Source organism: Poeciliopsis prolifica, unplaced genomic scaffold (assembly GCF_027474105.1).
Source record: "Poeciliopsis prolifica strain line A6 unplaced genomic scaffold, Auburn_PproV2 SCAFFOLD051, whole genome shotgun sequence".
Taxonomy (NCBI): domain Eukaryota; kingdom Metazoa; phylum Chordata; class Actinopteri; order Cyprinodontiformes; family Poeciliidae; genus Poeciliopsis; species Poeciliopsis prolifica.
The window spans coordinates 556,685-579,770 of record NW_026562426.1 but is presented as its reverse complement, the minus strand read 5'-3'; the positions used below and the strand labels follow the sequence as shown (position 1 = coordinate 579,770).

General features: G+C 40.3%; 1 protein-coding gene across 1 annotated transcript in view; it reads right to left on the bottom strand.

Moving 5' to 3' along the window:
- Positions 1 to 666: 666 nt before the first annotated feature.
- ndrg2 (NDRG family member 2) overlaps positions 667 to 23,086 on the bottom strand; it is a 39,461-nt gene continuing 17,041 nt past the window's right edge. The window contains exons 2-16 of the mRNA XM_055058582.1: positions 15,770 to 15,855; positions 14,224 to 14,268; positions 6,148 to 6,253; positions 5,949 to 6,069; positions 5,673 to 5,735; positions 5,507 to 5,567; positions 4,325 to 4,411; positions 4,099 to 4,155; positions 3,906 to 4,009; positions 3,791 to 3,829; positions 3,640 to 3,691; positions 3,503 to 3,550; positions 3,392 to 3,427; positions 3,162 to 3,213; positions 667 to 2,149 (exon numbers count right to left, since the gene is read on the bottom strand). Coding sequence (XP_054914557.1) covers positions 1,986 to 2,149; positions 3,162 to 3,213; positions 3,392 to 3,427; positions 3,503 to 3,550; positions 3,640 to 3,691; positions 3,791 to 3,829; positions 3,906 to 4,009; positions 4,099 to 4,155; positions 4,325 to 4,411; positions 5,507 to 5,567; positions 5,673 to 5,735; positions 5,949 to 6,069; positions 6,148 to 6,253; positions 14,224 to 14,268; positions 15,770 to 15,844 — 1,110 coding nt within the window. The 5' untranslated portion in view covers positions 15,845 to 15,855 and the 3' untranslated portion in view covers positions 667 to 1,985. The remainder of the gene's footprint in view (positions 2,150 to 3,161; positions 3,214 to 3,391; positions 3,428 to 3,502; positions 3,551 to 3,639; positions 3,692 to 3,790; positions 3,830 to 3,905; positions 4,010 to 4,098; positions 4,156 to 4,324; positions 4,412 to 5,506; positions 5,568 to 5,672; positions 5,736 to 5,948; positions 6,070 to 6,147; positions 6,254 to 14,223; positions 14,269 to 15,769; positions 15,856 to 23,086) is intronic.

Genomic DNA, 23,086 nt, shown 5'->3' with positions numbered 1-23,086 from the left:
CAAAGAAGGAACAAAAAGAAAAAAAAGCATCTCTGGTTTCCATTTTCGTCCTTCCTACTTAGCTGAGTTAAATCTGCAAACCGGACGCGACGATTTCCTATTTCCTTCTGCGCGACACGCAAACACACGAGCAACTGACCAGTTGATCTTTCCTACTGGGAATTGGTAAATCTCTAGTCCCCCGCACAAAACCAAAGAGGAGGACAAGAAAAAAAAAAGAACCACAACCCACACGGTGAACACAGTGATCCCTTCTGGCCTCGGCAGGCGTCACGGGTGCTTCCACACGCGGCCAGAAAAGTCGGAAGCGCTAGTTTAGAAATGTGCGACTCGAGTTGACGACAGCGCCCAACGCCCCGCCCAGCAGACCGCCGCTCCGAACTCAAAACGACGCAAACGAACACACGTTATCAGCAGAATATGAAAGAAAAATATCCGGTCAGCAGCCACGTGGGGTGAGACCAGGCATGCAGATTCCAGGAGAACAAATTAGAAAAAAAAAAAATGAAAAAAATTACAACTCTCAACCTCTTTACATCCAATAGAAAACATAGCAGATAAAGTAAAACGTTGAGGACGGGACGTGTGGAAGACAAAGAGAAAAAAACAAACCTGGCAACACCAAGGAGGAAATACATGTTTATCTAAAAAAAAAAAAAATCTGCAAACCATTAAAAAATGAATTTATTTTTGTCAATTCAAAACCTGAAACTGATCATACACACTCATTACATATACAGTAATATATTTCAAATGTTTGTTTCTGCTGATTAAGGCCTACAGCCAATGAAAAACCCCAAAATTATGTTCCCCAGAAAACTCGTACACAAGACCAATAAAAATCCATTTTTAATACAGAATCGTTGCATTTTTACCCATATAATGAAAGACCTAATCATGATCGTTGCCCAGTTTTTCACCGAGATATCCATAAAGAAGCAATTCTTAAAAATAACGGTGATAAAGTGCAGCGTCTGTACGAACTGACGGAACATCATGTGGACAGGAAAAATGTGAGCAGCAGTGAGAGGATTTGAAAGAAAAGCTCATTTTGTAAAAGACATGCAGAGAACAGAGCTAATATTAATCTATATAATATATTGGTCTTGTGTAAAGCTTTCATTTTCTAAGAAATATAATTTTATGTTTTCATCAACTGCGAGCCGCAACCATTGAGGGCTTGAAATACAAAACTGAAATTTAATGCCTCATTATATATATATATATATATATATATATATATATATATATATATATATATAGTTTCAGTTTTTGAACAAAACCGAAATAAATCCATTTTTGAATTATGTTAAATGTTTTTTTCTTTTTTCTTTTTTTTGAGACGCACATGTAGTTGGTAGAGTGGCTCCAGCCTTTAGTTGAGACAGGTTACAAATCAGAAAAAAAAAAAAAAACACACATTAGAAACTAGCAGTAAAAGTTGTGGACACACACATTGTAATAAGTATCTCTGCTATAGTATGTTTTTTTTATTCTATATTATATTAAAATCATGTAATAAAGAGAAAAGTGTTACAGTTTTGTTTCCTATTACATCATCATTAGCTTCAGCATCATCATCATCATCATCATCAATTCTGCTTCTTGGCGCGTTTCTACGGGTCGAGGTGTTGAGTGCAGCTTCTACATGCTGCACTCTGGATCTAGGTTATGGGGGTCTACAGGCTGACAGAGGGAGAGAGGACTGCTTCCCGTTCTGCACCTCCTTCCTGGTTCTTTTTAATCTATTCTAGCTGAAAAGCTGCATCTGCGCTGGACCAACATGGAGGTCAGGCCGTCTCTCTCTCTCTCTCTGTCTGCTCTCGAGGGGGGTAGAGGGGTGGTGGGGGTCGTGTTTTGACCGATAGAGAAAGCCGTTCGTTCGTCTCGTTTCCTTTGCGTTCACCTTTTTGCCCTTCGTTCCTCTGTCGCTCTCCGCTCTCGCCGTCGCGGGGTGGCGGAAGGAGGGGGGTGGGGAGTCGTCTTCAGCAGGAGACCTCCATGGTCTGGGAGGGGCTGGGCGGCATCTGCCCCCCCTGCGAGCCCTGGGACAGGGTGCGCGAGCGAGAGCGGGACCCGTCCATGGAGTAGGAGGAGGAGAGCGAGGTGGTGCGGGAGCGGGACAGGCGGGTCATGCAAGAGGAAGCCACTGAGGAGAAAGATTAAGCTTATTTATGTTCAGAAGGTGGTGAATGTGATGAAATCAACCCACTGTGGAACATTCCCGTCACTATGGCATTCAGTTACAGTCCTGGAAATCTGTTTGATATTAGCCAAAAAGCAAGTATCAGATTGTATGGAATCTGAAATACCTAATGTGAGCATAGGCGTGGGCATTTATCGTATCGTTTATCGTGATAAATTTCTTCTAAGAATTTTGATTTATCGTTTTCCTGATAAATTCCAATCAATTATGTTTTAAACCCTGGATAACTATAGCTGGTTGTTCTATTTCCTCCACCGTTTCTCCAACGGGAGTATCCTTAAATAATACGTTAAGAAATAATATTAAATGCCGTCACTGCATTCAGAATAATGATACAAATCACTTTTATTTTAATATGACTGGTGTCCAAAAGAAAAGCCACTGCCTTTTTCAAAGCATTTTAAAAACATGCAAGTAATTAGGGATGAATTGATGGGATGAATTGGGCCGATATCTGAAAGTAATAACTGATACCATATTATACAATATCTTTTTGACACCTTGAAAGAAAAAAACTACCACACCGCTGAGCGCACCACTTCTTCTCTACTTCAATTAAACTCTCCACATCATTGTTACATGACCAATCAAATGCCACATTAGCAGCCTTCTGCCCACTCCTTCCAGAAACAAATAACAATATCATGATAAATATTGGTTATTAGTATTGGCCCAGTTTTGTTAACTAACATGATATAAAAAACTAGTATCAGCAGACATCAATGTTAGGGCTGATATATTGTGCATTTCTATTAGAAATACTGTGAATTTCATGTAACATTCAGTGATGCACCAATACTGATATTGTATTGCTGTTGTGAGCAATAAACAATATTTACTGATATTACATATGTGTATATATATACATACTTCCTTACCAAGAAACATACAAACAGAAAGAGCCCATAATCAAGTTGAGGAATGTTAGATGAATTTTCAGAAAAAGTTAACTTACTATAACCCATTCCTTGGATGAAATATTTGAAAGCCTCCGTGAGTTTAGCGGGCTGCAGACACAGAAAAACAACAATAAAAACAATCAGTTAAACAAAAGAAAAAACATTTCAGTAGGATTTTTAAACAAACGCAACCTTTATTTTAACACTTAGGCCGTTTTCTCATGTATTTTAAATGCGGACTCAGGGGTTTGTGACATTTCTAAAGCGCTCAGCTGCTCCCAGTTACCTGAGTGAGCTGAGGGAGGCCGCCTGCGTCGGCCATCTGCGGGAGGGACAACAAGAGTTACAACAGGAATCAAAGAAGAGACGCTAAAGCAAAGACAAACTGATGTTTCACCTTCAGGAAGGACGTTGATGTGGGGTCCAGCTTGCTGTTGCACTCCACCTGGTGGACACAGGTAGAATAACATGACAAATTAAATAAAATCAACTTTCTTTCCATGCAATATCAAAATTACAAGACCTTAAACTTACAGCCGCATCTTCGTACGGAGCTTGATCCCCAACTACCAACATCACTGGACACCTGATAAAGACACATTTCAAACTCAGACGGGCTGCATTGAACTATTTCGGACATTTTTATTTACTTTTTTTTTTTCACAGACAGAAGAGGTGACGTTACTTGAAGGTATAGTTGCGGTCCAGGTTCAGATCTCTGCGGCTGTGGCGGAGAGAAAGATGGGGTTAGTCGCGGTTGGGTTCTGGTGCCTGTGCTGCCCCCTGCAGGACACTTTTACCTGTTGTACGTCTTCCAGAAGAGCTCCATGTTGGCCAGATTAGGCGCTTTGGAGATCCGCTCTCTGTGAGACTGCACCAAGTCTGTGTTTGCTGAAAGCTCCTCCTACAAAAGAGGATAGCTTTTTTTTAAAAAATAAAACGTGAAAGAGATGATGTAAATCGAAGTGTTTTCTTCCGGAGGGTTCGCCGTACCTGACTGAAAAGGTGACATAGGATCTGCTCTGTGAGGGAGGAAGTCACAGAACTGAGCTACAGAGGAGACAGAGAACAGATCGATTAAGCTCAGAAACATCATCCATAGCACTTTCTCGTCTAATTTTATATCCTTTAACTGATTAACAGTTAAAGGTCAAACTTTGTTACAATCTCAAGTGTCTATCAGCAGGAAGACAAGAAGTCAGACGGTGAGCAGACAAACCTTGTGAGCGGCCCAGTCCATCCATCCTTTAGCGTTAGTGTCGATGTTAACCAGAACCAGGCCCTCCACTGAATCTGGGTTAGCGAGCTGCAGACGGAAATCAAATTTAAAGCAAGTAAAACTTCAACTTTAGAATTTAGAGAGCAGATTGCCTGAGCTCAAGGTAGCTTCATGTCTGGCGCCTTTTCTTTGTTGGTGTATTCGACTTTACTGGACCCGAGACCATGAGATGGTACATCATGCATCTCTAATATCTATTAACTACTGCAATGAACAATGTATCAGCATCAACATCAATATCAGCTGATTTTTATCTATTTTTAAAAAATATTGGTATTGGCCCGATTGGTTTTACTTTTTGGACCGACACCGATATGTTAAAGAAGTGGCTCACTTTTTTAACATATGGCCAATACCAATGTTATTGTCAATCTGTCTTACACCATTACTATTTATCTTACTAAGGGCTGAACAATATATATCTGTATCATCATTGGTATCGGCCGATGTTTGTCTTTTTTTAATATATTAGTTTGATCAGTTTTACTTTTCAGCCATATACATGTACATTATAAAATGACTTGCATTGGTTTATATCAATGTCGATGACTATGTATCGTAGATGCCCAATTCTTACCTTACCTGGGGATGAACAATGCATCTGCATCAACAATGGTATCGGCCGATGTTTGCTGTTTTTTAATATGTTGGTATCGATTCAATAAGTAAAACTGAGCTCATATGAACAACCCAGGATGTTGCTTTCACACAACCTTGAAACAGTAGGAAATATATGTTTATATTTTTAATAAATATTGGTTTTTCAGTATAGCCGAAGATTAATAATGGATATCGATATTAGTCCAAATTGTCATATCGGTGCATCTCTCTCTAGAAGTACCAGATACACAGTATCTAAAGTATTTTCCCTAAATTTGGTGCAATTGAAAAAAATCTAAAACGGCTTAAAACTGTAACACTGCTCCCAGCTTTATTGATAGCTGCCACTCAAAAAATATCTATTTAAAGCAGAATCCCCTAATTTGCAGTCCTTCAACGGGACTGCGCCGCGTTCTTCATCTGCCTGTCTGCTAGAACAGTGTCAGATCCTGACAGCTACTTTAGATTATGCAAAGGACACAGATGGTAAAAATGACAGCTCTAACAATAGAAGCTACTCACTGTGAACTTGGAGAGGATGTACGCTCCCGCTCCCACCCCCACTCCAATGACGGTACGGAAGCTGACAGAAGGAGAGAATTAACAAGAAAAAGAGCTTAATTTAAAGAGATTTTGCATGGGAGCACATCGTATGTGTATGAGTCGAGTCAAATGTTGCGGCGTTTACTTGAAAAACTGCAGCACAGCGGGGATCATCTCGGCGATGGTCTCCATGGAGGGGTACTGGTAGCTACGACAGCAGAAAGAAATGGAGCGAGGCAATCAGGATTTTTGTTTTAGCCCTCTGACAAAAGCGTATTTAGCAAGCAGATATGGGAGCGGGGAGATGTGAGAGATGTGGACACTGAGTATTTATAGAGGGGATTACTTTGAGGCCTGCGCAGAAGATAATTCGCACTTTGAGAAAACGAGCGGTTATGTTAGGAAACGGAGGTCAGCGTACCCGGGAGGGTAGGCAGAGGCCCCCTCCTCTTGGCCCGGAGCGTCGATGTGAATCAGGGTGAAGTTCTTGACGATCTCCTGCATCTCGTCAAATTTAAACAGAGGAGAGAAGCAGCTCTTACCTGCCGGAGAAAAAGAGCGAAGGGAGGATGAGGAGGAGAAATGAAGACGCAGAGAGAGAGAGAGAGAGCTCTACTTACTGTCCAGACCCACGTCATGGAAGGTCAGGATGGCGGGCCGGCGGGTGGTCCGCGTCCCATGGAGGGTCACGCGTAGGATGCCGTGCGGGGTCTCAACGCTGTGCTCCTGAGAAGAGACAGGTGGTGGCATTTAGTCTTGAATGTTACCATTCCTACGTGAGGTGTCTATCCCACTTCACAGCCACGACTTCACCAGTTTTCTTTTATAATTCGGTGTGGAAATGCGGCACAGAGATCTGCATTTCCACTGATCATACATGTGAGCAGTTTGACATTTTGAAAACAAATTTGCTTTGTAGAAACGCTCCAATTTTGAAACGATGCTTAATTTTGAGAAAAACTTTTGCTGTTAGAATGAAGTGGGTTTTTTTGCCAAACCAATTTTTTGCGTCGCACAAGTCACATGATCGACAGCCGGATGTCACCTGAAGAAGACAGGAAGTAGTTGGAGGTTCATGTTCAGAAACGACTTATTCACGTGTGATTTTAATCGTCTTTCTTATTTGATGAGACACACCGCAGTTACAAAATTGTGTTTTTTCGACGTCAGTAGAATGTCCACAACGTTTCATACACATTTATAACAAATGCAGGTAGCGTTTGGAAGGAAAATGCTACACAGTGGTAAAAAAACAACAACATCTGTGCAAGTCTACATTTGTATTTAACCCTCTGACTCAACATGTTCAGCGGGTGTTGTTCAGGCTCCTGTTCCAAGCTGGAAGGCAAAACTTTGCCTCAAGTATCTGATTGCTGATGAAAAACAGGTTGTTGAGACAGAGGGCGAAACAAACAGACCCAAGAAACAAAACTCGAATGCAAGGAGAAAAAAAATGCACCAATAAAACTAAGAAAGTAAATTCAAAGAAATGAACTCAGAGTTTCAGACTGCTACGAATGGAATTTAAGACCTGGATATCTCCACAGAAATGTGCGGACTTCATTTCTTAGAATGCCTTAGGACATTTCATCATGTCTTAAGGCCTTAATTTAAAACACACAAATTCAAGTCAAATTTAGGACATTTTAATCACAGCCTGGTAGAGATATAGTAAGAATTTCCAAGCAACAATAAATATGATGGACTGAAGAGAAAATGTTCAAACTTGAGCTGAAATATGCAAACAGGAAAACAATCAAAATACTCCAAAACATTGAAAGATCAGTTTTCAACACAGAAGACTGTAAAAATATTGAAATGCAGTTCAGATAAAAAAGTATTTTTCACGTTTTATTTTTCTATTTGTTTGTTTTATCAGTTTAAAACAGTTTTACTTGGGGGGAACTTGGAGCAATGGAGGAGTAGGCAGCGTTTCCCGAGAGCTCCTGCAAATTTAGAAATATTTTCCGCACTAACTTGACATTTTGACGGGTCTATAATAGACTAGGAGAGAGAACAAGCTAGACTTCACTCCAGTGCACTACGACAGGATGAAAGCAAATTTAAGGACGCAGTCCTCCAACAAAGACAAGAAAACGAAAGAACCGGGCCCAGCCGCTCCGGACTCGCCTGAAGGTAGCTATCAGATGGCTAATGCTAACATTCTGGAGGCTATAAACTCTCTCCGCACAGAACTACAAATCACCAAGTCCGAAATTTGTCAGACAATAGACACTCGCATCGACGAGGTTTCTGCCACTATCAGAGGAGAGCTCCTCACCCTCAAAACCGAGACGCAAAATGCCATCCACGGGCTGAAAACGTCCAACGACAAACATGGCGCATCTATTGCTTAACTAGAACGAGCGGCCACACAGTCAGCGGAGGCCATCACCGCGCTACAGTCGGAAGTGAAACGTCTACGCACAGAAACGAATCAGCTTACTGAAAAATGCATGGATCTGGAAGGAAGGTCCAGACGACAAAATATAAGGATTGCGATGTTAAGAGAAGGGGCAGAGAAAGGCGCAGAGTTGAACGGATTCGTCTCGCAGCTCCTGAAAGACGTGCTGGCTCTGGATGACTTACCGCTGGTGGACCGCGCCCATAGAGCTCTACGAAGGCGCCCAGACGACACAGGACCTCCTCAGGCACTGGTGGTGCGACTTCATTATTACCATGACGTTACAATGATCCTCCGGAAGGCCATGACTCAGAGGGACCTCGCCTACTGCGGGCAGAAGATCCGCATTTTTCCTGACTTCTCCCCCGAGGTTGCGAGACGCAGAGCTGCGTTTAACGATGTCAGAGCACTTCTTCGGGACAAGCCGGGAGTTCGATATGGACTTTTATATCCCGCAAAGCTGAGAGTGACTTTTAAAGGAACAGAATCAATGTTCACAGACGCCAAAGAAGCCCAGAAGTTTGTGGAGCTCCACTTTGGCCCGGGTGGAGGCGACGCAGGCGACCCGGCGGCGAACGCCTGATGCAGATGTGGGACGGCTGGATTCTGGTAGTGCTCGGTGGTGGACTGTCCCGTGATGTTTATTCAGCAAAGTTTATATAATGTTTACATTCTTCATTTTGGTTACATAATTAGCTGCCTTGAATTTCATTGATAATCTGAAGTGGGTTGATATTTGTAAATAGGCAGCTTATATGACCTGACATATGCTGTCTAGAGCATTTTTTGTTTTTCCAACTGTTCGGATGTTATTTTGGTGCTTTAATTTTATATTTTTGCAGGGCTTTCTGCAACTTCTAATTAGGAGTTAATAGTAAGGGAAGTTAGTTGAGTAGGTTATTGTGTCTTTGTTGTGTGAGTGTTAATCTTATGTTAATTTTTCTGTTTATTTTTTTATGTATGGCTTCCTTAGAAGGGTCGCGCCTTACTCTGCAGGTTCTTAGTATAGGCAAGACAGTAAGCATTTTGTTTGAAGGGAGGGACTGGGACTTATATGTGATATATAATCATTTCTTTCACACTTATGAGGACCTAGATATTCTTTTTCACTCTGACCTGAGTTATGCAGGTTAATACCACGCAAACAAAGAAGGGCGGACAAGTTACCTTGGTCACATGGAATGTTAAAGGTTTGAATAATCCTGTCAAGAGGGGTAAGATATTAGCACACCTAAAGACATTGTCCAGTGATGTAATTTTCCTTCAGGAAACCCATCTTAATAAGAATGAGCACATAAAACTGAGATGCAGGTGGACAGGTCAAGCTTATCATTCTACTTGTGCAGTGAGAGCTAGAGGTGTGGCAATACTATTTAAGAAAGGTACGCCTTTTACTCATAAATCAACCATTTCCGACAGGGAAGGCAGATATTTAATATTGGTTGGAGAACTGTACTCTGTTCCTATAACTTTGGTTAATATATATGGCCCCAACATAGACTCTCCACTTTTCTACAAACATGTTTTAGCCCAAATACCTGACAGTTCGCAGACTAATCTAATCATTGGAGGGGACCTAAATCTGGTTTTAGATCCATACTTGGATCGCTCGTCAACGCGTAGAGCACCGGCCTCTAAAACTAGTATTTTCCTTAAGGAATACTTAAATAATTCTAATTTGGTCGACAGCTGGAGGATCTTCAATCCACAGGGGAGAGCCTATTCATTTCACTCAAATGTTCACAATGTGTACACACGTATTGATTATTTACTGATGGATGCAAAATTATTGCCTTATACTAGTGAAGTAAAATATCATAATATAGCTATCTCGGACCACGCCCCCCTCTCACTAGATCTACGCCTAGATAATCTGAACCATACTGAAAGGTCATGGAAATTAGACCCGCAATTGTTGAAGGAACCAGACTTCTGTAAGTTTATCAGAGATCAAATTACTTTCTTCTTTGAGATGAATGACCTTCCAGGAACATCTCCTTCAATACTTTGGGAGACTATGAAAGCCTATTTGAGGGGAAGTATTATATCTTTTCGGGCAGCAAGAAGGAAAAGGAATCATGCAGAGTTGGTGGATTTAGAGCAACAAATTAAGCATCTGGACAAAGATAACGCTACACACCCCTCTACAGAAACTCATAAAAAAATTCTTTCGCTGAGGTACAAATATAATCAATTATTGTCAGATCATATCACTAGGGCTTTCATTTTTACTCAACAGAAATATTTTGAATTTGGGGAAAAACCCAATAAATTACTGGCTAGACAATTAAGGAAAATGGAAAATGACCGTACAATTAATAAAATTAAATCAAAAGATGGGGAAATCTTAACTTCACACAAAGACATTAATCACAGGTTTAAACAGTTTTATGAATCATTGTACTCTACCAATGCTGTAACAGACGATTTAATTATACAGAAGTTCTTGGATAGTTGTAATCTCCCAACTTTAACTCAGGACGACAAGAACTCTCTTAATGCAAATCTCTCATGTGTAGACATTCAGGTCGCTATTAAATCACTAAAAAGTGGGAAAGCGGCTGGTCCTGATGGATATTCTGGGGAATTTTATAAAGAATTTAGTGATCTTTTATCACCTTATATGTTAAAAATGTACACTCAAGCAAACTCAGATAATATTCTACCACCTACTATGAGAGAAGCCAATATAATACTAATACCAAAAAAGGATAAGGACCCTGAGGACGTAGGTAATTACAGGCCAATATCACTGCTAACCTATGATCAAAAGATACTAGCCAAGATACTAGCTAATAGGTTGACTTTATTAATGGATAAATTAATTCATCCCGATCAGACGGGTTTTATGCCAAACAGACACTCTTTCTTTAATTTGCGACGTCTTTATAATGTGATCTACTCTCAGAGGGAGGAAATTTCTGATTTGGCTGTCCTCTCCCTTGATGCGGAAAAGGCCTTTGATCAAGTAGAGTGGCCCTATCTTTTTGCAACCCTAACAAGATATGATCTTGGCGAACACTTTTTAAAATGGTTAAAAATCCTTTATCATAAACCCTGTGCTAGAATTGTCACCAATAAAACTCTATCTCCAGTATTTCAGTTACACAGGGGCACCAGACAGGGCTGCTCGCTGTCACCCTTACTTTTTGCCTTAGCACTAGAACCCCTCGCGCAATCAATCCGTGCCAACCCCCTTATACAGGGATATAATACTAAAGGGACTATAAATAAAATTTCCTTATATGCAGATGATATCCTACTGTTCATAACCAATCTTCAGCTTACTATACCAACGCTCCTAGATACAATTTCGCAATTTAGCAGATTTTCAGGTTATAGGATCAACTGGTCCAAGAGTGAACTCATGCCAGTTAAGCTCAGAGACTCTTCGATCTTGGAAAGTATGCCATTTAAAATTGCTAAGAATAAGTTCACCTATCTTGGAATAGAGGTTACTAAGGACTTTAATTCACTTTATGAAGCGAATTTCTCCCCCCTGGTGGTGAAGCTGCAAAAAAACATTCAATTCTGGAGGTCTCTCCCCATTTCCTTGGTGGGAAGAATCAACGCAATAAAAATGGTTTTTCTCCCTCAGATCCTTTATCTGTTTCAAAATATTCCCATTTTTCTACCCAAGAAATTTTTTAAGAAACTTGATTCCATAATCGTCCCATTTCTCTGGGACTATAAAATGCACCGAATTAGCAAAGCTCATCTTTACAAGACAAAATTGGAGGGTGGACTAGCCTTCCCAAATTTCTCATTTTACTATTACTCATGTACGCTTCGCATCATCACAATTTGGCTAGATCACAATTATACACAATCCGAATGGATCACAATGGAAAAAGAAGATTGCAGCCCTCATGAAATTGGTGCTCTTATTCTATCACCAACAAGTATAGATACGTTGGCATACAACAATAACCGCATCATCCACAATACTATTCGTATTTGGAAACGGATTAAATCCCAGTTTGGTATTGAATCTGTATCTTTCTTATTACCGATAGCAAAAAATCCCTCATTTGTCCCTTCCACTTTAGATTCAGGTTATACACAATGGAAAGATCTAGGCCTCAGGACTATTGGTGACCTGTTGGTGGGTGGTAACTTTGCCTCTTTCTCTCAGCTTCAGGCCAAATTTGGTCTCCATAAACATAATCATTTTAGATACCTACAGGTCAGGGCATATGCCAAATCACACATGCACATTTTAGAGAATATAAAACCTAGTGAATTTGATGAACTTTTTAAACGTGGTGGTGGGGAAGGACATCTAATCTCCCAGATTTATAATGTCTTATTATCCAGATCCTCACCGTCCATGCAGGGCCACAAAACAGGCTGGGAACAGGAATTAGGAATGGAGATAAGCGATGAACTCTGGAAGCCTGCACTAGAGAATATTCACAAGTGTTCTGCCAACTCTAGACACTGTCTTATTCAATTTAAAATTATTCACAGGCTTCATTACTGTAAGGTGAAGTTACATAAAATTTTCCCTACCACTTCCCCACTGTGTGACAATGCCATATTGAAGAAGCCACACTTCTCCATTCTTACTGCTTGTGTACTAAGTTGACCCCATTTTGGTCTGGCATATTTAAAACTTTATCAGATATGTTTCATACAGAGATAAGGCTGGAGCCACTTCTGATTGTACTCGGAGTTTCTGCTCAATTGTCACAATTTAATAAATACCAACGACAACTTTTGTCTTATGCCTTCATCATAGGAAAAAAGCTAGTGCTGATGTTTTGGAAAAAATCTGAGGCTCCATCAGTCAAAATGTGGCTGGAGGAACTGGTAAGGCTCTCTCATCTGGAAAGAATACGGTTTTCACTAACAAATAACTTAAAACGATTCAATAAAACTTGGCAACCCCTTCGACAATATATTGATAACTCCACTTGAAAAAATTTGATTTGACTCTTGATGTGATAAGATGTAAGTCCTAGGGAATGGGGAGGGGGGTGGGTTTTGTAGTGTCCTTGTTTATGTTACCTTTGTTTTGACTTTATATTGTCTTTCTGTTTTATGCTCACATCAAAAAGAGGATGGATTTGTATTGTCTGTTCCAATCTTCATGTCTGATTCCTCAATAAAACTGTTTGACAACAAGAAACAGTTTTACTTGAATGTGTTGATGATCCTACAGAAAAATTGCCTCGTTTTGCTTTCCGCCGTGTATAACGCAACGTATCGACGCATTGAATTAAACTTCGAAAAGGAAGATACAACGGTTTACTTCTGTACACACAGTTACTGGACAGAGAGGGGGTGCAGGGGGAAGAAACTGCTTTGCTGAGTAATTAATCTTTCCCTGCTTCAGTGAGTCACATTTCCCAAAATAAAGCAAAACTTTTTTCTTTTTTGCATTTTAATCCAAACAGTCTAACGTCACACGCTCCCATTCTGTTTTCTGCTTTCCAGTGCTGAAGCAGAACTAAACCCGGCCAATCAAAGTATTCACATTTAATTGAATTCAGTCTCTAACATTACCGCGTGAATGTGACAGCAATTATCCGCCCTGCTGGATTCATTTTAGTGTTGAATAAACACAAAGCTCCGGGTCAAGCCAATGATGTTTCCGAACCTCGTGTCCAACAAAGAAAATGTTATTGGACTCCTCCTGAAAAGAACGCATCAGTGTGGCGAATTAATGTGTGGCTATCCTCTATTTACTTATCAGGCTTTTTGTTTCCTTCATCAGGCAGGTCGACTTCATTTCGTGCGGTGACGTGATTTACTGAATTTTTCAATAATTGAGTCGTAGAAAAAACAAAAAAAAAGAGAGTAAACATGCTAGGTTTAGCCTAGCATTTAAGACTGTCTCTTTATATGTATAGAGCCAGAAATGTCAAGTCGGTTTAATTTATTCTGACATAATCCAGTCAAACATGGTCAGATTCTGATCCAGTTACATCCGGTCTAATTAACAATGAAACAAACATTTAAATGTAAAACACCAACCCGACACCTTTGCTGTTTATTTCAAGGAAGCTCAGCAAATAGCTTTGAGAATAACCAATGTTTTTATGTATTTTTACTGTTAATTTGCAGGTTTTATCCTCTGGTGTGTTTTTCTCTCAACCTCACTTACTCTAATCAAGAAACTATCTGAAGGTCACACTTCAATTGTTACTTTTTGTTGATTTTTTTCCCTAATATTTTATAAGTGTTGCTTTGTTATGAAAGGTTATTTCTCAAGGTGTCTGCTTTTAGACATGGGTTAGAACAATTTTCAACCTGATTGAACTGATTCATGCATTTGTGGAGGTCTTACCTGTCCTTGATCTAGCAGTATTCTTGCAGCCAGTTCAGCAACATCCTAGAAGAAAGACAATCTAATTAGTAAGATGCTCTGGATGTTTGTGTATTTCACAGAAGATGCATGTGGTACATGAAGACAGAGGATTTAAAAAAGAATCAGATAAGACAGATGAAAGGTTGTTCTTGTTACCAAAACACAATAGGAGTAGATAAAAACACCACTCTTTGTTGTGGATCAATTTTCTCCATCAGTGACGTTTTTAAAAATGAAGCAGTTTGAAAGAAAACTATTTTCTACGACATCCTGAGACGCGACTGTGTTTCATTCAGGCTACGAGGAAACGAGAGAGAGCAAGACTTCCAGCAGATAACAGGAATGCAGGACGGAGTAGAGAAAAGTTGCTCTGTTTGGTTTGTCTTGGATCATGTTGGGTTTTGACATCTTGTCTCTGAAGCTCGAGATCCAACTACAGACCGAACACGCAGGGAGTGTTGTCTTGGCAGCGCTGATTGCATGAACTGCCAATATGTAATGCACTTAAAATGTCAATTTGATCAGTTTGTCCTCGTTTTAAAAGAGTGAATCCATGTTGTACAGACGTTGCTCTCTCTCACACACAGTGTGACGTCGCCTCCTCTTCTAATATAAATAATAAAATTAACAACTTCACAGTAGTCAAAATATTTTCATAATCTAATCCTTTTAAGATGTGAACACTGTTGTGCATTTCTATTTATGTAACATTTTCTCTTCTTCATATGTTAGTGGAAGCAGACACAGTCCCAGTTAATACTTTTAAGATGCAGGAAAAATGCTACAAATATTCACAGTTTCTGCTGCTGGATCAAAACCAGGTTGTAAGCTGAGCTAAAAGACGAAACAGAAGCAACAGAGGTGGCAAATGATTGAAAATTGCGTCTAAACTCAAACAACCTTAAAAAGGATTCTGTAATAAGTAGAACCACTATTCTCGTTTGGTTCCCTCTGTTTCGTCTGTATCATTCGAGTTTAAATGCAGTATTCAAATATTTGCCTGCTCAAGTTTTTGAGTGCATCTACTTTCTCTCGAGATATATATATAATTTTTTTTTTTTTTAAAAGCCAAAAACTTTTTACATTTTAATGCATTTGTGCTACAGTCGTGTTGGCCACCAGGGGTCATCATTAAGTCGCCTGATGTTGCCATGCAGATGTTGCCCTGCAGAGCAGAGCAGGATCTGCTCTCACTCCCTCGTCGTCGTCGTTTGACGTCAACCCAGCAGATAGGAGCCAGCACTGCAGCTCTGCTCACACACAAACACCCGCTTATGCGGCGGCGCTAAGACTTTTCACATATGTGCTTGGAAGACAAGTCGCCTCGCCTGATGAAGGATTTGCTCAGACTCAAGAGAGCAAACACTGACGCTGGGACACACACACACACCCCCCCACACACACACACGAGTTCTGACTGGAGTTAAAATGCTTCTGATTTGAGCCTGGCTCGTTTTGGACTTAGTGTGATGCATTTTCCTGTGCAGTTTATATGACATTTCATATCAGATGCAGAATGTCTAACCTTGGCACCATCAGCCTGACCCGTGAGTAAAGGCTTCTCCTCTGTGATGGCAATTTCCTGCATTTCTGATGTCATGGTGGCTCCTCCTGAAGGTGGAAAAGAATAACAAAAACATTGAAAACATTTCATACCTCCTTTTGAAATCACAAATCTGTGGCTTAGATTTTGAGGGATCGAGATGCACACGAACACAGACTGTGGCCTGCACATACACAGGAAGTGATTAAATACTGCATGTAGCTGTTGTCCTCGTGGGACTCAAAATGGGCTGTGGGGCCTTTTCAAAGTTAATTAGTAATTAGTGCCGGCAGAGATGTGCAGAAAGGGACTGTGGAGGAGAAAACGCAGACCAAAAGAAACCACTGGCAGGGCCTGAAGAGAAGATGGACACATCAAAATAACGGTGCATACAACACAGATGGCTAAAGTAGGTGTGTGTGACAACCCTGCGTGAAATGGCAGCAACCTGAGGGGACGGTTGATGGTGAGAAACCAGAGCCTCTGGCAGGGAGGAGAAAAACACCTTTGCAGCCACAGCATGAGACTGAGTGCTACTGTGAGAACAGCCATGAGCTAAGCGCCGCACCGGAAGGCATTGTTAAGAGCTAGGTTTTTTGGATTTTGTACACACTTCTGACATGATGAAGCGTTTCGAGATGATGGGCACCACTGACAAGTGGTGCAAAAGTTTAGCTTATAAATATATAGTCAGTATCTTTAGTTACCCGACCATCACTGATAAGAAAAGGTGACGCTCAAAACAGTTCAGAAATTGTACAATTATCACTAATTAAGCGTGAACAAGATAGCAACTGTTGGCATTAGCTAAAAGTGAAATTTAGCACTCTGCCATTTTCCTGCCTAAATGTGAGAAAAACAGATAATTCTAAGGATCATCTCAAAAGCATCAGTTAGCATTAGTATAAAATTTTGTGCTCCACCATTTTCCCAACTAAGTGAAGAAAAAAAAAAACTACCAAAAATGGTGGCACACAAATCCTGCAACAAGCTAACAAACACCAGTGTTATATTAACTCATAGTTACTAAAACCTCCAATATTCCAATGAATTTTTACACTGAACACAATCAATGTTCTCCAAAACTGAAGCTATCTTCACATGTGGCACTTCTCCAAAGCCTGAAACTTGTTATAAGACAGAGAAATTATGACGCCAAAAAAGTCCAAAGTTCATCAAAAATTCATCAAAAATTCTGATATCATAGTTGCCTGATTATTAGTGATAAGCTGAAGACAAGATGTCAAAGTTGACAATAATTAAACGTGTTTTTCAGCAGTAAAGCAACAGTTAGCATTAGCTTCCAGTTTAGCGCTTCTCCCTACCAAGAGTCTGCTCCATTTTCCCACCTAAAGAGGTAATAATGTTTATCTAAATATGAATCATTCACATTGCAATTGCCGGACTATTACTGATGAGATGACGGCATAATAAACTGTAGGTAATGTTAAAGACAGAACATATAAAATATGTTCTTTGCCAAAAAAGTCAGAAGTAGCTTTAGCTTCTAGCTTGGTACTTCATACCTGTTGTGCCCAATGGTTTAACACAAAATCCTAAAATAAGAAAATTTATAACCACAGTGTCATTCCGTTGCTATTTCGGCCATCTTCCGTGGCCCCATTATCTATCTATTTTTGCAGTGATTGATTTTTTTTTGTCAATAATGGCTTTTGCTTTTCATGGAAAAAGAAAACAATACAAGGTTCTTTAATCCTACACCCAATTAAATAGCTGTTGCTATTTTAGCGATTGCTTAGCTATCATTGTTATTGCCTAAAGTAAATATTCAAAATGAATTATAATGCAGCATTAATGCCGTTTATAGTACACTAACTGTGCACGTCCTACTTTTAGACAGCGATGACTGCATTCTGTCTGCAGGTCTGGCATTACATCAGACGGATGAAGAAGGCCAGTTAGTTTGTGTGTGTGTGCGCACGCATCGCGAAATGAACAGCTTTCCCCCCTTAGGGAAAAACTGGTTCTCAAGCGGAAATGATTAGTCACCAAAGAAGGAAAGCACACACCACCAAACTCTCACTGCTTCCATTGTTCACCATGTAGCTCTCCTGTTCCCTGATTACATTCCTTAACCTCGTCTTTCTCTGCATTTACTTGGCCACTTGTTTTCTTCATGTCAATACCGTCAAGAGGGAAAGTCTTTCCCTTTCATGCTGTCACTCTAAAATGTAGGACTGACACATAAAAGGAGCTATTAATAAGTAAAGAAACCATAAAAACAGTTCTGGAACAACAGTCATCAGATCAATTTTGCTACTACTCCCTTCGTCATGTAGATAGCCAATCATGGCAGACCTATTCATTGTCACATGTGCTTCATGAAATTCTCTCAACTGTGTTCACTTGCATGTGATACAACATATGCATGACCGACATAAACGTTTGAAATCAGACTGCACATTCCAAGCTCTGCCTCTCTGCTGCATGAATGCCATCTTTAGAAAGTCACAACAATCTTAACACTTAAATGCAATTCAATTCATGAAGGTGTTTTTTTTTTTCTTTCTACAAAGAGGATAAAAAGGCCAGTTAGTTTGGCATTTTCCACGGCGACCGACTGTCTAATGTACTGTCATGCTTAATCTACTTATCGCAATGACTTTATCTGATTAAAATAAAATTTGTCATTAGATACCAATTTCAAAAATAAACTGATCTCTGGCTGCAGAGTCTATAATTAATCCTTTGTCCCCCAGGAAGGCTGCTATTTACAAAAACAGCAGCAGAGGAGCAGATTTACTCCACAGCACAACAGGTTGAAGAATGGGGAAGTCTATCAAAATAGAAGGAGATAAAATACAACAAATTAATAGAGTGTGAAGGGAGGATTAAAACAGGCAGGAGAAAGTTTGACTTTGTTCTGCTGGACAGCTTATAAACAGCTCTACAGATTTGTCCTAGTGCCACAACAGCTATGATTCACCCAAGCGGTAATTTCTTCCTTTAATATCATTTATATCTAATATATGTGTTACAAGCCGATAATGTGACTCGCTCAGCATTTAAAAACTTTAGTGACATTTGATCAATTTGATACTGAGATACAAATTGACAGATTTGCACATAAAAAGTTATTACTGTGGCTGTCATTCCATTTTTTTGTGAGGAGGCCATGTTGGATTGAGGCCATGTTGGATTGAGGCCCTGTTGGCGAGAAGTCAGTTTTCCAAATTTGGAAATTCTGAATTCCGAGCAAATCACCGCACACAATAAGGTTTGCTGTGTTTTGCTGGAGAGACGAGAATTCTCGAGACAAGTAAGTTCAGTTCCTGCAACTCCAATTGATGCCAGTAAGTTTGATGGGCTAGTTGTGCGCCTCGCTCCGCTCCTTCTCTCCACCAGTTACTGCACCCCTCCACGTTTTTGCAGCTACTAGCACCGACTCTCAACCTCATCAGCTCGGTGTCTCTTACAAGACAGTGAGGAATATACACTATTTCCCACTGAGTGGTTTTCTGTGCAACACTCAGTATGCTAATGGATGTGTCTACTTTGTATACGCCTTGATGGAACTGGGTGGAATGAAGCATACCCAAAGATATGGGAGGTATTGAGCTAAGGGGTAGGTTACACCAAGATAATTCGAATCCCACCCTTTGTTGGTTATTAAGGTAATGGTGACAATGATACTGTTCAGTGAACAGGCTGTTGCTGCAGGGAAAACACTCAACGGTAGAAGTTTTTTTTAATTTGGATGATTAAAACGAAGTCAGAAAGAATAAAAATGTATAAAGTTGTTTTAAAAGAAAAGCTCACGGTTCATTTGGCTGAAATTTGTCTCTGCAGTTCAAAGCTTCACAAAACTGGAGATCAGAAATCGATGTGCAGTGCAAATTTTCCAGTACAAACAGTTCAAGGTGTTTTATCACCTTTGTGAAAAGGTGATAACGGAGAGACACAACAACAACACCTTATCCAGAACTGATACGGTACTCACGTACCTCTGCCTCTGTACTTACTCAACTCTTCCGCAAACACTCACTTTCCCTGCACAGTTTTCTGATGTTGCAACATGTAATCAGGCTTACTCCCTCCATCATCCATCATCTCGGCTGCCTCTCTGAGTCCGTGTGTTTCTGAGCGTATAATAACTGCTCAACTGCACCGTCTATGACCATGGAGAAAGGAACAGAAAGAAGCTGGGGTTTCTGTAGGAGGCCCGAGGGGAGGGACACTCACGTAGGAGGAGAACATGCAACTGGCTGAAACTAAGAGGCCGGTCCAACTTCCTGTTGGACCGCACTTCCACGTTTCAGCTGTCAGGCAACAGTTGTTGGGTCCATCAGCTGTCGGGCTGCGGACAATTAATTCCTCCAAATTAGTGTTGCGCGCATTCATAATCCATAATCCAGAGATGTTAGTTTGTTCCATCCTGTTAGCCGGTCGCCTCCATCCAACTTGTCACAAGCTGTTTTGGTCAATCCCCACCGTCAGGCTGCACCCTGCTCGCCCTGTTCTCCACTGCTGTGTCACGCTGACTCCATGTGCCTGTCCTCTGGGGCAATGTAGCCACACAGCAACACTCTGGACTGGGCTTCCAGCTGCTGCAGTGAATCTGAATTTCACTAGAAATAATCCAATCATTACGACACCATTTTTTTAAAAACTACGGTCTTAGTAGACAATTTTTTGCATTTTGTTTCTACAATGACAATACAGGGACTTTTATTTTATGGTCTGTTTTACAACCATCGCGGACCTCACCCCCCCACTCCCTCAATCACCCGGCTAAGACGTTTGTTTATTTGAAAAAAGGGTTTTTATGCACCAGTAATAGTGACAGTAAAAAAGGATTAAGCTGGGCGTGTAGTTGAACTCCCACCAGTTGCACCTGCCTTTTGGCCTCGCACGCCATTGTTTCCACTTTAGGGAATGAAATAATTGCTTAATTAAAAGTCACACAGCACATCTGATCATGTCCATCACATAACTGTTTCCTGTTGCATTTGAATCCAACATCTCAGCATACTGTGACAACAACTCATTCTTTCGAAGGCTGCTCCTAGGCCAGGTTAATCCAACTGGGTCACTTATCTGTATCAAAACCAGTTTACAGTGAAAAACCTTGTAAAATCTGATCTAAGTGGACTTTCATTTGTAGAAGGTGAGCCAAGGGCAGTGTCTGTGTAACGTTTGTAAGTGTATGAGGAAAAGGCAGCAATTTGCAGCCGGACACAGAAACGTTGGAGCTTCAAGACCGTTTGCGTTTCTGCCAAGAGAAGTCAGCTGTACATCTCACTCCACACGTCTTCTTGGCTTTTGTAAAGTTTTAGGACCCTCAACTAAATAAAACCCTTTCTTTCATTGACAGTCCAATATGTGACTGAGCCAGCCGCATTGACAAGATAAGTTTGTCATTCCTCCAGCTCCTTTTTTTTATTTCAATCCCCTTCTTAGAGCTTCTCACACCTCTGAAATTGATCCAGACTCTCTCTGTTCCTGACTTTTTATTTGTCACTCTTGGTTCCCATCGGTACCCATCTGTTTTTGCTGTCCTTCTTTCTGTCTGCTATTATTCCACGCTCAACAACACGTGAAAACGGAACAAGGACAAACATTTAGACATGCAGAATTGACTCATTTACCAGGTCCTTCCCTGCCTCCAGCTCCAAGTTAAAAGCCTCCTTTAGACCTCAAATACTGCTAGCGAACCCAATCAGATGTAAAGTTGTCTGAAGTCAGAATTATGCATTGAGGTCACCAATATGGAGAAAATCTAGCTGAAGGCTGAAATGTCGAAACGTTGAACCCGTGGCATTTGGGAGACGAGGACGGCTGTTTCAACAAGTGGAGCCATTGCTTTGAAGGCTTAAGACTGAAGATGATGAGTAGCAAAATGTTTGAGGGTCAGAAGAAGAGGGCAGCTTAATAGTTCATGTCCTTTAGGCTTTTGGACCTTTTTCGAAGTGTGTGACATTTTACAAAAACGGTTGTTTGGAGACTTTTTACTGGGTCAGGCCAATGTTACAGTTCAGCTAAACAAGCCTGAAATACTTTTATTGGTTTCTAAAGTTGACAACAGTCATGACTCTGAGTTATGGTATAGTTTTTGTAACATTAGCATTCACACATTTCACAGTAGTTTGAAGTGGGTGAATATTTATGCATTCACTTTTTTATGCTTTGCATTTTTGTTTAATTGTCATCATTTTGTAGAAGTCATTTTTACTTTTGACATTACAGGGAAATTTTTTTGAGGGGAACAACTGCGTCAAAAAAGCCAACAAGTCACTGAAGGAGGTGAAGTTTCAGTACCTCTTACAGCAGCAAATTTTCTTTTAAAAGTGACATTTTGGGGTGAAAGTTTTCAAATAAGAAATTATACCAAAGTTTTATACAGGCAACCAAAGCATACCAAAGTTTTAAACAATTTCAATTAAGAAAATAAAAATACATCAGCAGGTGCAGTCTGCTGTTGAAGATTATGAATAAAAGTGGCAGCTGCAAATTGGAAACTGAAAACATCCGGTGTCATTCTTGCTTATGCAATGAACTTCAACAAGCATCCAGCCATTAGAGCTGGGATTTTGAAATATTACTGCAGGCCTGCATCTATTCCAGTTGACTATTAGCGAGTTAACATGACTTTGTCATTCCCATGTTACTTTATAAGGATGGGCCATTTTTCCCCCTTCTGTATCTGTGATTCAATATAAATTGGAATTACAAAAATAAAATTTGCTTAATGGAAACACTCCAGTTTTGAATGAAAAAAAATAAAAATACAAAAAAACAAATACAGCTTTATTTTGTTCTGAGAACTGCAACTCAGCCGAACAAGATTTTATAATGAGATTTTGGCAAATTATTTTAGGAGTTCGATGTAGTGGAAAGGGAAGTAAGAGTGGCATTTAGACATAATGCTGGCAATGTAGTAAAAACATCATGGATTAAATGTTTTTTGGCACTTCATAGCCAATCCACAGTAATACCTCAGAGGATTTCCTATCAAAAGTGAAATGCGCTCTACGGATTTATCCCCGGTGTTGACACAAATACACACACACGTGCACACACACACAGCGGAGAGCCCCAGGTGTTGAGTACACAGCCACTTTGAGGACTTTATCTGCCCTCTCTCCTGAAGTGAATCCCGTTAGTCTGCTGGGCCTCAGCGCTGTCACATCTGGCCACCACTGTGTCAGTCCTAGATGTGCGGCCGGCACCGCAAGATGTGTAGTCATGCACACAGATTATCTGCTGAGGTCATGCTTTCTTTTTTTTTTTTTCTATTATCCAACACAGTCAACTATGGATGGAAGGCAAACAAACAAA